Below are 13,429 nucleotides of genomic sequence, written 5' to 3' on the forward strand. Positions count from 1 at the left end.
GGGGGAAGGGCGGGAGTGCGGTGAGCAGGCGCAGCGTGGGGGAAGGGTGGGAGTGCGGTGAGCAGGTGCAGCGTGGGGGAAGGGTGGGAGTGCGGTGAGCAGGTGCACTGTGGGGGCCCCTAGAGCACCTGAGCCCTACCGAGGAGGCTCTTGCGCCTCCACATCAGGCCGCACTGATCCCCTGACCCCCCCCTTTCCTGGTTCTCAGCATCAAGCGTCTGCTGATGTCCCAGGCTGACAAGATGACGGCGGATGAGGTCTGGCGCCCGACTCCCCTGCTCGCACAGGCCTCTGCCAAGCCCAGGAGGGGAGGGAAGGGCTCCCGGGGTCAGCTGGGGGGGACGCTGGGCCGGAGCGGCTGCAGCACCGCGGTGGGACCCAGGACACCAGAGGGGCGGGAGAGGGGCTCCCGAAAGTGCCCGTTTGAGGGCGGGGTCAGCGGCTGGAGCGTCTGTCCTGGCCTTAGGGGCGGGGCTCACATCTAAGCCATCCCGCAGCCACCCCCACCCCCGACCCTCGACCCCCGCTTCCAGCCCCAGCGCCACCTGCCAGAACCCCCGTCCGGCCCACACCCCACACGGTCCTCCCCGCCGCTGCTGAAGGGCCCCACCCCCCCCCCTGGCCCCCCCCGCCCCCGCCCCCCCCCCCCCCCCCCACCGCCCCCGCCCCTGCCCCCCACCGCCACCGCCCCCGCCCCTGCCCCGCACCAGCACCGTCCCTGCCCTGCTCCGACACCGCCCCTGCCCCTCACCGGCACCGCCCCTGTCCCCCACCGGCACCGCCCCTCCCCGCTCCGACACCGCCCCAGCCCTGTGTCCCACCTCCCGCGGCGCAGAAACCACACCGGCCGCTGCGGTTTGCGCCTGTAATTCGCCGGCAGGAAGCCCCCCGCCCCGCACGGGCCTGAGCGTCGCCCCCATCCCGCGGCAGGTGGACCAGATGTTCCAGTTCGCCTCCATCGACGCCGCCGGCAACCTGGACTACAAGGCGCTGAGCTACGTGATCACCCACGGGGAGGAGAAGGAGGAGTGAGGCGCGGCCCCTTCAATAAACCTGGACGTTGGGCCCTGCCTGCGAGTCCGAGTCCGCTCGCGGGGGTCACTAGGCGGGGGCAGGGCGGGGGCTCGGGGGCTTCTGGACCCTCTACCGAGGCCACATCCCCTGCGCTCCGGAGTTGCCGCGCTGTGCCCAGGACCCCGTCCCGTCCCGCGCCCCCTCCGTCCATCCCGGGCCTGAGTCTGCACTGCCCACGGCCGCCCTGCCTAGTCCGGGTCCACACAGCATCCTCCGTGGTCCGCGTCCACACACGGGGCCTGCCGGGTCCTCGTCCACACAGCAGTCGCCCGCTCTCTCAGACACGCATCAGCCTCGGGGGCTCTCCCACGCGTCCTGAGTGCACCCAGCTTTCTGGGTGGGCCGGCGCAGCCTGGGGCAACTGAGCCTGCCTCCCCTTCACGCGCCCCCAGTCGGTCTGCGCAGGGTTCTGGGAGGGCGAGGCAGGGCCGAGAAGCGGCCCCAGGAACGAGCTGTCCCTGAGCTTCCTGCAGCTTCCAAGCTGGGAGCGCCATGCTGGGGCCTCAAGCGGCGGCTTCCGGGGGGCACACCCGGTCCTCGGCGCCTGGGCGCGCATTCTGGGTGGCGGGGGACCCGCCGGACTCGGCCTGCAGGCGCCGGTATGGGGTGTGGAAGAAGAGCACCACGATGCAGCTGAAGAGGGTGCAGAGGCCGGCCATCAGCAGCAGGGACACTGGGGACACACGGCACAGCTGTCCCCACAGCCACGCCCCAGGGCCACAGATGGGCAGAACCCGATGCTGGCCCATGGTGACCCCAGCACCCCTGACCACAGACTGACCCCAGAGAGCCCACCCCCAGCCCCTGACAGCCCCCAGAGGTGTTTGCAGAGCCAGGTCCTGAAAGCTGGGAGCTCTGAGGTCACCAGCAAGGAGACACGAGTGTGCCAGCCCCACCTCTGATCTCTGCCACACCTGTCCTGGCTCACCTGTCCTGCTCCTGGGGACTCCCTGCTTGGGGCTCACCTGTCCTGTTCCCCCAGGACTCCCAATGTGTGACTCACCTGTCCTGCTCCCGGGGACTCCCCGTGTGGGGCTCACCTGTCCTGTTCTCCCGGGGACTCCCCGCGTGGGGCTCACCTGTCCTCCTCCCAGGGACTCCCGTGTGGGGTTCACCTGTCCTGTTCCCCGAGGATTCCCCGCATGGAGCTCACCTGCCCTGTTCCCCCGGGACTCCCCGCGTGGGGCTCACCTGTCCTGTTCCCCGAGCACTCCCCACGTGGGGCTCACCTGTCCAGTCAAGTGCATCCTCCCCATGCACGCAGGTGGAGAAGGACGGCTCCGAGCGTCGCACAGTCAGTGCCGTCAGCACCATCATGATAAGCATGCCCTCAGCCTGCCTGGACACACAAGGCTCTCAGCCTCCACAATGGCTGCACTGCCCATCCCCTCAGCCCCCCACGGTACTGCCCATCCCCTCAGCCCCCCATGATGGCTGCACTGCCCATCCCCGTCAGCCCCCCACTGCACTGCCCACCCCGTCAGCCCCCCACTGCACCGCCCACCCCGTCAGCCCCCCACTGCACTGCCCACCCCCTCAGCCCCCTCCCACTGCACTGTTCACCCCTCAGCCCCCCCCCACTGCATCACCCACCCCCAGCGCCCCCCTGCTGCACTGCCTGCCCCTCGGAGCCAAGTACTACTTTGGGAAGGGTTGACATCAGGACTGTCCCTTTTGCCACCACCCTCCAGAAGGCAGCACGCAGCTCGGTCAGCACAGGCCCATCAACTGGTCCAGGCTGCACACAGCAGGAGCTCAGAACCTTCTACCAGAGCAGGCAGGATCCCACCTCCCCGAAAAGGGGCCTGGGCCACATGGTGCCACCCCAGGGGGCTAGGGGTGAAGCAAAAGGAGTGTCTCTGGGGTACAGCAGGGGCAGATGGACACTCACCCCAGCACAAAGACCAGGCCCGCAGCAGCCCCCTCGCCCACGGGGAAGGAGCACTCCACTGCCAGCTCTGTGGCCACGGGGGCCACCGAGAAGCCGAAGAGCCCAAGCAGCGAGCAGGTGGCAGCCAGGGCGAGGGTCTGTCCCCGCAGCTGGGACACCTGGGGGCAGCGGAACGGCCGGCAGACGGGCAGAGGGGGTGGCCATCAGAACTGGATCTGGCTTCTCAGGGCGCAGGGCGGGAGAATCCATCCCACCCAGGGGCCATCCCGGCTGGCAGAGGCCAGGCCTGAGAGAGTCCAGACCTCTGTTCCAGCCAAGCTGACAACTGCCCTCTCCCAGCCTCACCACCCACCCACCCCCCTCAGGGTGGTCTTGGCTTGAGGAGCCCCTCACCAGGGCAAAGGCCACGCAGGCCAGAGAGGTCAGGCACAGGCTGATCTTGGTGGCCTCAGTGAAGTGCTTGGTCCGGTCCACGTAGAGGCCGAGAGCCAGCGCGCCCAGAATCCCAAACACAATGAAGAGAGCTCCACAGAGCCCAGAAAAGCCCTGGAGGAGGCAGGGAAGGGCCGGGCCCCGAGGGGCCGTGTTATCTTCAGGGCACACCGTCGGGGTAGGGGGCTCAGGGTGGGGCCATGTGCTGTCCCCAAGGCCCAGACCCGGCAACAGAGGCTCCAGCCACACCGCTGGCTGCCTGCCGGGATGGGGTTTCCTGCCCTGTGTCCCCGCCCCACCCCAGAGCAAAGCAATGGCTGAAGGGAGGAGCCTGTCACCGCAGAGGCCCCCTGGGGTGCCTGTGGCCAAGGTGGAAGCATGCCCCCAATCCTACAGCAGGCACTGATGCCAGAGGGCAGAGGGCAGCCGGAGATGTGTGAGCAGAGCAAGGCCCTCCTGATGCATGCCTGGATGCCAGAAGGTGGCCCTGCCCTGCACACCCCCGGGGGGAGGCCTTGTGGGGAAGGGGCACTGGGAGCTCCAGGGCCCCCACCTTCCCATCCACAGAACACCGTCAGCTGAAGCTGTGCCCACCACCTGCGGACATAACGTCCCACACGGCATCTTGAGAGGCCCACAGCACAGGAGGGTGTTCATGTGGCCCCACCAGGGTTGGACACCAAGCACCCCGGAGGCTGCAGTGATTCTGCAGCCACACAGGGTGGGCGACAGAGGCAGAGCCTCTGTGGTGGGGCAGGGCTCACGCTGGAGTAGCCGCTCGCACAAAGGATCTGCTCCAGGAGGGCTGAGAAGCTGGAGAAGATCCCGATGCCTCCCCCAAAACACACAGCCAGGATGACATAGGCCTTGTTCCTCACGAGCTGCAGGGAAAGAGCCTCTCAGCCCCAGAGGCTGGGGGCCCTTCACAACTCCATCCTCTCCTCTGTCTCTTGCCCCGCCCCCAAATCCACCCCACCCCAGGGATCCCGAAGCACGGACCAGCTTGAGACCGTCCAGGAACTTCTCCGAGGTGGAGCTGGCAGCCCCAGCAGAGGGCGGGGTGGGGGGCACGCTCTCCCAGAGGCAGGTGGTAGACAGCAGGCAGGCAACGCCAGCAGGGATGGCGTAGACACCAAGCTGGGGAGGGTGTGCGTGTGCACAGGTGACCACGCAGACCGGCACCCACACACTGCAGCCCCGCCTGCCCCAGGGGCCACCCCCAGCTCCTCCTGCCCCCCAGCTGGCTGCCTCCAACCTCTGTTCTGCAGCCGTCCTCCGTGAGGCCCAGGCTCAGAGGGGCCTTCACTACTCATGTTCACGTACTCCAGGGGCTCAAGGGGAGCCCTGGCTGCCAACATGCCCCTCAGCGGTGACACCCTCCCGGCCGACGTTAGCTTGGCACCCCCAAGCTCCAGACACATCGCACTGCTGGGTACATAGCCCCCTGACAGGCCTGAACACACAGACACAGGTGGGTGCAGAGGCACACGTGCACACACATGCACACGTGCACACACTCAATACATATGCACAAGAAGAGACATACCACACACACCCGATGCACATGCACGAGCATGCACACACTAGTGACAGACACACAATACTCGTGCACACACAGACACGCACACACCACACACAACACACACAGGCACACACTATGCATGTGCACAGACACACAGACACATGCACACACACCACACAATACACACAGACACACAATACACATGTGCACATGCAGACACATGCACACACACCACACAACACACACAGGCACACACTACGCATGTGCACAGACACATATGCACACACCACACAACACACACAGGCACACACTACACATGTGCACAGACACATGCACACACACCATACACAATACATACAGACACACAATACACATGTGCATACACAGACACATGCACACACCACACAACACACACAGGCACACACTAAGCATGTGCACAGACACACAGACACGTGCACACACCACACAACACACACAGGCACACACTACACATGTGCACAGACACACAGACACATATACGCCACACACAATACACACAGACACACAATACACATGTGCACACACGGACACATGCACACACCACACACTCAACACACACGGGCACACACTATGCATGTGCACAGACACATGCGCACCCACCACCCACAACACACACAGGCACACACTACGCCTGTGCACAGACACATGTGCACACACCACACACAACACACACAGGCACACACTACACATGTGCACAGACACACAGACACGTGCACACACCACACACTCACACAGAGGCACACACTACACATGTGCATAGACACACAGACACATGTGCACACACCACACAACACACAGACACAAATGCACACATACCACACACTGAACACACACAGACACACCACACACAGGCACAGGAACAGAGACACATCGCTCACACCACACACACCTGATACACACAGGCACACACAGAAATATCACACACTGGCTAGGCGCAGCGGCTCACGCCTGTAATCCCAGCACTTTGCAAGGCCAAGGTGGGCAGATCACAAGGTCAGGAGTTTGACAGCAACCTGGCCAACATGGTGAAACCCCGTCTCTACTAAAAGTACAAAAAAAAAATTAGCTGGGTGTGGTGGCATTCACCTGCAATCCCAACTACTCTCGAGGATGAGGCAGGAGAACTGCTTAAACCTGGGAGGCAGAGGTTGCACGGAGCCGAGATCGAGCCACTGCACTCCAGCCTGGGCAGCAGAGTGAGACTCCTCAGAAAAATAAATCACACAAGCATAAGGACACAGACACGCTTGGGCACAGGACCACACAGACGTGCGTGCAGACACGCCACACACGCCACGCAAGGGCACCTCCTGACCCTCACCATTAGTGGAATGTCCTCGCCCTTCTTGACCAGTGCAGGGGACAGCACGTTGGCCACAAGGATGCCCAGGGGGTTCGCTGGGTAGGCAGAGGCACAGGGAAACACATCAGCTTTGTGTGGCCGGCCTCATTGCCAGCGCACAGGCAGAACCTTCCAGGCCCAAGCTCCACACCCTGGCTGGAGAGCCCAGGGAGCCAAGGATCTGTGCTCGGAGCCAGAAGGGGCCCGGGGTGAACACGGGCAGGTGGCCTCCCTCCCTGGGAACTCACACATGGTGGCCAGCATGTTGGCCGTGGCTCGCTGGTGCTCTGGGAACCACAAGGCAGCCAGCTTGGCCGGAGAGAAAATGACCAGGGTCTGGGCAAGGGCACAGAGGCTCTGGCCGCCCATGAGGAAGGCAAACGGGTTTCGGGTCCCAGCAGCCACACAGGGCACGATGCGTAGCACACTCCCTGCAAAGTTCAGCCACGCGCCCAGGATGGTCTACGGGGACGGGATCAGGGACGCGGTCAGGGATGGGTCAGGAATGGAGTCAGGGATGGGTCTGGGGACGGGTCAGGAACTCTGCCGCCAGTCAAGTGCCCATCCCGCCCTCCCCGCACCTGGACCCCCCACCGCAGCCACCCCAACAGCTCTGCTGGGCTCCTGAGCTGCTGGGACTGGAGGGCTCTGGTCTGGGGAGGAGGTGTCGACTCTCATACCCAAATGCAGAGGCCCCTGCCCTGTCCCAGAGCGGCCCGTGGCGTGGGGTCCAACTCACCGCCCCGCGGAGCCCGACGGAGTCCAGGACCCAGATGGCCGCCATGCCAAACGGGATGGACACCACGAGGTAGACCAGCGACAGCCAGTTGATCTGCTCCATGGACAGGCCGAAGTGCTCGGCAGCAACGTCAGCCACAGGCGCGAAGCTGAGCCACAGCTGTGGGGCCCAGCGGGGTCAGCTCGGGGCCAGCAACCCGGGACCTACACGCTCTGGCCCAGCCAGCCCGAGGGGCACAGTGCCAGCAGGCCTGTGCGGGCCGAGGGGACACGGCCCAGCATGGACACAGGGCCTTCTTGCCAGGAAGGGCACCACCGTCTCCTCCAAGGGAGGGCCCCCAGCAGCAGGGTCAGAGAGCACATCCTCACCCAGGACCAGCCTGAGGAGCAGACACTGAGTCTACAGGACCACGAGCCCCACCCAGATCAGACCTGGGGCTCGAAGGCAGGGTCACCCCTAGAACTCTGGATTTCAGGCCGGCCCCACCCAAGGCCAGCCCGACCTCCCCTCCCACAAGGCCCGGGTGTTTGGGCAGGATGCTGCCAGAGCAGGCGCCGCTTTCCAGCCGCAGGGATTATCAAGCGCCAGGACTCTTCGCCCCACAGACATCCGGCATGCAGCACACGTGCACGCCAGGACAGGGGCTGCGCCTCCTGCCGGAGGTGAGACCGGCTCATCCCTGCGGGAGGCCGAAGTGGAGTGAGCCATGGGACTCACTACAGGAGGCAGAGGCTGTTTCCCTGAGTCCACCCTGGGGCCCAGCAGCCAAACCCAGGCTCCACCCGGAGAAGGTCTGACTCAGCCACAAGACGTGACAGGGAGCTTGGGCAACAGTCACTGTGTCTTCCTTTTTTCTCAGGACTAGCTCGCCAGGCCCAGCTGCTGCCTGCCTGGCTGGGCCCCAGTGAGAGAAAGACAGGCCTCCACTGACAAAGCCCACGCTGCGGAGCCAAGGCCCCACTCCAGCCTCAGCTCTGTCCTGGTTCCTTGGCCCACAGCTGCCTGGTTCAGCAGAGATGCATCTGAAGCACGCAGGGCAGCGTGGGAGGACTCCCTCCCTCCCCCGCCAGCCCTGGCCCCATCCACGCTCACCCCCGTGGGTCCCTTTGAGTCTTGTCCAGAGCACTGGGCGGCTGCCTTCTGTGGGGGTGGGGGTGTTAACCTGGGCTCTGCGCCAGCTGCCCCTTATGCTGCCCCCGGAACCCGAGAGCCCTGGTCACCGGCTGCACACGAGTAACCTTCAGCCTCAAGGGCACTTGGCCGGGGTGAACGTGGTTCACTGTGGTGACCCACACAGAGACCATGGCAACGGAGTCAGTGTGAGGTTTCTGTGTGTTCCATGATTGCTTGTAGATATTAATAAAATGGTGAAGAACTGCAGTAGGATGCCCTGACTGTCCCCCCTCAACATCCCCACCTAGGACACCGCCACCTGGGACACCCCCACCTGGGACACGCTCCTGGACACCCCCCCAGGACACCCCCACCCAGGTCACCCCCACCCAGGACACCCAGTGACTCTCAGACCTATGGAAGCTGTGCTGTGCCCTCGGACGCCTCACCACAGCAGGTGTGGCTTCCCCAGTGCTGGACACAGAGGCTGGGAACAGCCGCGGCAGTGGGTTACAGCTGGCGCAGGTGTCTGTGGGCAGCAGCAGCCCCCAGGCCCATGTGGCAGAGGCCAGGCCTGCCTCAGCCAGGGGCTGGCTCTTCATAGCCAGCCAGCAAAGCAAGAGGGGAGAGGCCCCAGACCCCCTGCAGGAGCCCTGACCCAGGCCTAAGAGCAGCTCCTGCCCTCCGCCCAACACCCGGCGCCTCCCTGAGCTGTGGGCTGCTGCCAACTCTAGCTGTTCATTGCACGTTGGGCGGGTGCTGCCCGACCAGTTCCAGAGCTTCCCGGGGAGGGCCGAGGACGGCACGGGGTGGGGGGGGGAGGAGGGCACAGGGGCGGGGGGAGGCCGGCCCAGGAACCGCCCCTCTGAGCCAGGGAGGGTCGGCCGCTCCGGGCCGCCTCTGCTCCCGCCCGCGGTCCCGGGCCGGGAGGGTGGACGGAGGCCGCCTCTCCTGGACCGGCCGGGACGAGGGACCCGGGCTCCGGCTGCAGCCACTGAAGGCCGGGGAAGGTCTGGGACTCTGCGACTGGCAGATCCCTGGGTCCAGCCACCCCCGGGACAGACGGACGGACAGCGCCCCCCGCGCCCGCGCCCCCCAGGAGAAGGCGCCACCCCCAGTCGGCACCTGCTCCGCGGGCAGGAAAGCGAACCCCCCGGTCCGCGGGGACCGGGGTTCGGGGCCCGCGCCTACCGTGGCGTTGGAGCAGCTGAGCAGGCCCACTGCCGCCAGGAACACCCAGCGGCGCGCGTAGGTGCGGGGGCCCCGCTGCGCCCCCGGCTCGGCCCCAGTCGGCTCCGCCATTGTCGCGGCTCCGCGGGTCCCGCCCGGCGCCCGGGCTTAAGGAGCTTCCCGCGTGGGGGTGGGGCCGGGCGGGGCCACGGAGCCAGCTCCGACCCGCGGACTAGGAAGAGGCTCCCGCCCCGTCCAGGGTAAAGGGGGCCCACAAGAGGGGCAGAGGTGAAGTTGGAGCCTCCTCCTGCCGCCCCAGGTGAAAGTCCCTGCCACAGAAACAGAATGTCCCTTCGGAAAGGGGCCCCGGTCACAGCCTGTGTGGTCCTCAGGGTGGGCGCAGCAAAGGGGGTTTGGAAGTCACTCTGCCCAGCAGAAGGTCTGCATTTCCTGACGGGGGCTGTGGACCCCAAATGCCTGAGGTTCCAGCAAGCCACAGGCGGCCGAGCCAGCCTGGGAGAGGAGGCTGGGTGCTTTCCACAGAGCCTCAAATCACACCAGCCCCTCAGTGCCCCTGTGGGAGGCAGAGGTGGGGGTAGGAGGGGCAAGGTGCGCTGCCCAAGAAGGAGGGAAGGCCAGGAAGGCCTGTGGGCACCACCCCGGGGTAGGAGGCCCCCCACATACATGATCTGCATTTTACAAGGGAGGACACAGCTGTCAGAGGAGTAGGCAGAGGTTTCTGTTTGTTTAGGATGGAGAGGCCTACAGGTGAGGAGGGAGTTTAGGCTCAGTCTTGTTGCGAGAGGCTGCTGACCCCACAACTGTGCCTGGCCCACCCTGGGGGAACTCAAGGGGCTCCAGCCCTGCTGCTGAGGCCAGTGTAGGGGTGCGGTGGAGGCTGGCCTGGCCAGAGGTACAAGCAGGATTCCCCAAACAAGGAAGCCCTCTTGACCCTGAAGCAGCCCTGTTTTCTGACACTCGCAATATTATTCCTTTTTCTTAAACATTCACCTACTTTGCCAGGTCCTGTCCATGGTCCACACCGGAGTCTGAACAGGCTGATTGTGAGGCCCCCACTTTTACTGTGGGGTCTTCTGCAGGGCTTGTGTGTGTGTCTCAGATAGAGCTGTCCACTTGGGAATTTTTTTTTGTAGAGTCCCGTCCAGTAAAGAAGAGAAAATGGGGCTCACCCAGGGGTGTCCTGAGATGGTTGGGCCCCAAGGGACTTCCACTCTCTGAGACGTGTGCTGGGGCCTGTGTCCTCACCCTTTATCTCCTCTGCCTTCCCCCCATCTGACCTCCCATTCATCTTTGTCCCCCATTCCCCAACAGTTCCTTCTGCCCTCCTCCTCACCTCCTGCTCACCCTGTCCTGATGACCTGGCCCCTCACAACCTTCCTCCACAGCCCACTGCCAGTGTTGGCCTGGGAACTTCCACATCCCCCCAGCCCCACCTGGCAGAGGGGGAGTTGCAATGCAGGCTTCCCTGTTGAGGGACCTTGCTTTTGTGGAACACTGCCTCTGACAGGTGGTGTCTGAGCCTGTCACCATGAAATGGGGCAGCCACAGTAGCTTCCTCCATCATCAAGTCTCTGTTGAGGATGCTTTTTTTTTTTTTTTTTTTTTAAAGATGGTGTTTCACCATGATGTCCAGGCTGGTCTTGAATTCCTGACCTCAGGTGATCCAGCCACCTCAGCCTCCCAAAGTGCTAGGATTACAGGTGTGAGCAACTTCGCCCGGCCGAGGACGAATTGTTGAAGGAGCTTCTCCTCCCTACATATCAGAGCTCTTGGGTCGATTAGGTGAGCTCAGCAAGGCTGCAAAATGCAAGATCAATACACACAGTCAATTGCACTGACATATACCAACAAAAAACATGAAAACCAAAATTAAAGACATTTATAATTACTCCAAGGGAAATAAAATACTTTGGTATAAACTTAGCAAACCATCTACAGAACTTGCACACTAAAAATTACATACTACGGCTGGACACAGTGACTCAGGCCTGTAATCCCAGCACTTTACGAGACCGAAGGGGGTGGATCACCTAAGGTCAGGAGTTCGAGACCAGCCCGGCCAACATGGTGAAACCATGTCTTTATAAAAATACAAAAAAATTAGCTGGGTGTAGTAGGTGCATGCCTGTAATCCCAGCTACTCGGGAGGCAGAGGCTGCAGTGAGCTGAGATCACAACACTGCATTCCAGCCTGAGCAACAGAGTGAGACTCTGTTTCAAAAAAAAAAAAATTACACACCATTAATGAAAGACATCAACAAAGACCTAAAGAAATGGAGAGACATACAATGTTCATGGATTGGAAAATTCAACATAGTAGCAGTGTCAGTTCTCCCTAAATTGATCTATACATTTAATTTAATTCCATCGAAAGGTTTTTGTACTCATAGACTGGGAAAAATATTTGCAAACCACATATCCAACAAAGGTCTAGTATTGAGAATATATAAAGAGCCCTCAACACTCAACAGTTTAAAAATCCAACTGGTAGCTGAGCATGGTGGCACATGCCTGTAGTCCTAGCTATTCGGGCGGCTGAGGCAGGAGAATTGCTTGAACCCAGGAGATAGAGGTTGCAGTGAGCTAAGATTGCACCACTGCACTCCAGCCTGGGCTACAGAGTGAGACTGCATCTCAAACAAAAAATATTGGATTAGAAAATTTTAATCTAATTTTCTAATGAAAATTAGAAAATACTCCTGACCTCAGGTGATCCACTCCTCTAGGTCTCGTAAAGTTCTGGGATTATAGGCGTGAGCCACCGTGCCCAGCCATGGTACGTAATTTTTAGCGTGCAGGTGCAGTAGATGGTTTGCTAAGTTTATACCAAAGTATTTTATTTTCCTTGGAGTAATTATAAATGTCTTTAATTTTGGTTTTCATGTTTAGACACGAAAATTTTCTAATCTAAGCTGCAGGGCGACTGCTCTGGTGGGTCGCAGCTGTAGGCTCAGCACTTTGAGAGGCCGAGGTGGGCAGATCACGAGATCAGGAGTTTGAGATCAGCCTGGCCAACATGGTGAAACCCCATCTCTACTAAAAATATAAAAATTAGCTGGGCATAGTGGCAGGCACCTGTAATCCCAGTGGCTGGGAAGGCTGAGACAGGAGAATCGCTTGAACCCGGGAGAAGGAAGTTGCAGTGAGCTGAGACAGAACCACTGCACTCCAGCCTGGGCGACAGAGCAAGACTCTGTTATGAAAAAAAAAAAGAGAGAATGTAATGTGTTACAGCCGCTGTGGAAAACAGGTTGGCAGTTTCTTATACATGCAAGAGCGAGACTTCATCTCAAAAAAAAAGTTTACTTTTTAAAAAATCACATAGTATCAGCCCATTCATTTGGAAACAGTGACTTTTTCCACTCTCACATCTAATGAAACAGTTTTGTTTAAATTCTCCACAAGCACCTTCAGCACACTGGTCTAAGCTGCCTGAGTTTTCGATCTGGGTCTGGCACCATCCCGGGATCCTCACCCTGAGCCCAGAATTGCCTGTGAGCCTTGAGATGGTGACCTCCACACAAAGGCACCCCATATCTTGCTTTTCAAAAGGATCTTCGACCGAGTTTGGGGACTCATGCCTGTAATCCCAGCCAGCACTCTGGGAGGCTGAGGTGGGCTGATCATCTGAGGTTGGGAGTTCAAGACCAGCCTGGCCAACATGGTGAAACCCATGTTATCTCTTCAAAAAATACAATATAAAAAAAATTAGCCAGGTGGTGTGGCACATGCCTGTAGGCCCAGCTACTCAGAAGGCTGAGGCAAGAGAATTGCTTGAACTCGGGAGGCAGAGGTTGCAGTGAGCCAAGATCGCACCACTGCACTCCAGGCTGGGCGATGGAAAGAGTCTCTGTCTCAAAACAAAAAAAAGAGAAATAAAGAAAAGGATTGGCCAGGTGCGGTGGCTCACACCTGTAATCCTAGCACTTTGGGATGCTGAGGTGGGTGGATCACCTGAGGTCAGGAGTTCAAGACCAGCCTGCTCATCATGGTGAAATCCCATCTTTAAAAAGAATAAAATAAATAGGCCGGGCGTGGTGGCTCATGCCTGTAATCCAAGCACTTTGGAGGCCAAGGTGGGTGGAT

The 13,429-nt window shown here is 61.0% G+C and overlaps 2 protein-coding genes across 2 annotated transcripts in view; one reads left to right on the plus strand and one right to left on the minus strand.

Moving 5' to 3' along the window:
• MYL5 (myosin light chain 5) overlaps positions 1–1,070 on the plus strand; it is a 5,094-nt gene extending 4,024 nt beyond the window's left edge. Inside the window, exons 6-7 of the mRNA XM_032253863.1 lie at positions 209–257; positions 931–1,070. Of these exons, the coding sequence (XP_032109754.1) occupies positions 209–257; positions 931–1,032 (151 nt within the window). The 3' untranslated portion in view covers positions 1,033–1,070. The remainder of the gene's footprint in view (positions 1–208; positions 258–930) is intronic.
• Positions 970–9,497, minus strand: SLC49A3 (solute carrier family 49 member 3). Its single transcript, XM_032253865.1, is given in 12 exon segments — positions 970–1,186; positions 1,189–1,232; positions 1,603–1,747; positions 2,304–2,413; positions 2,966–3,123; positions 3,359–3,511; positions 4,162–4,278; positions 4,397–4,534; positions 6,280–6,356; positions 6,549–6,762; positions 7,040–7,198; positions 9,344–9,497. Coding segments are annotated over 12 exon segments (1,617 nt in total). The 5' UTR covers positions 9,455–9,497; the 3' UTR covers positions 970–995.
• Between the last annotated feature and the right edge of the window lie 3,932 nt (positions 9,498–13,429).

This window comes from Sapajus apella, unplaced genomic scaffold (genome assembly GCF_009761245.1).
Source record: "Sapajus apella isolate SASKATOON/1434 unplaced genomic scaffold, GSC_monkey_1.0 scaffold85, whole genome shotgun sequence".
Classification (NCBI taxonomy): domain Eukaryota; kingdom Metazoa; phylum Chordata; class Mammalia; order Primates; family Cebidae; genus Sapajus; species Sapajus apella.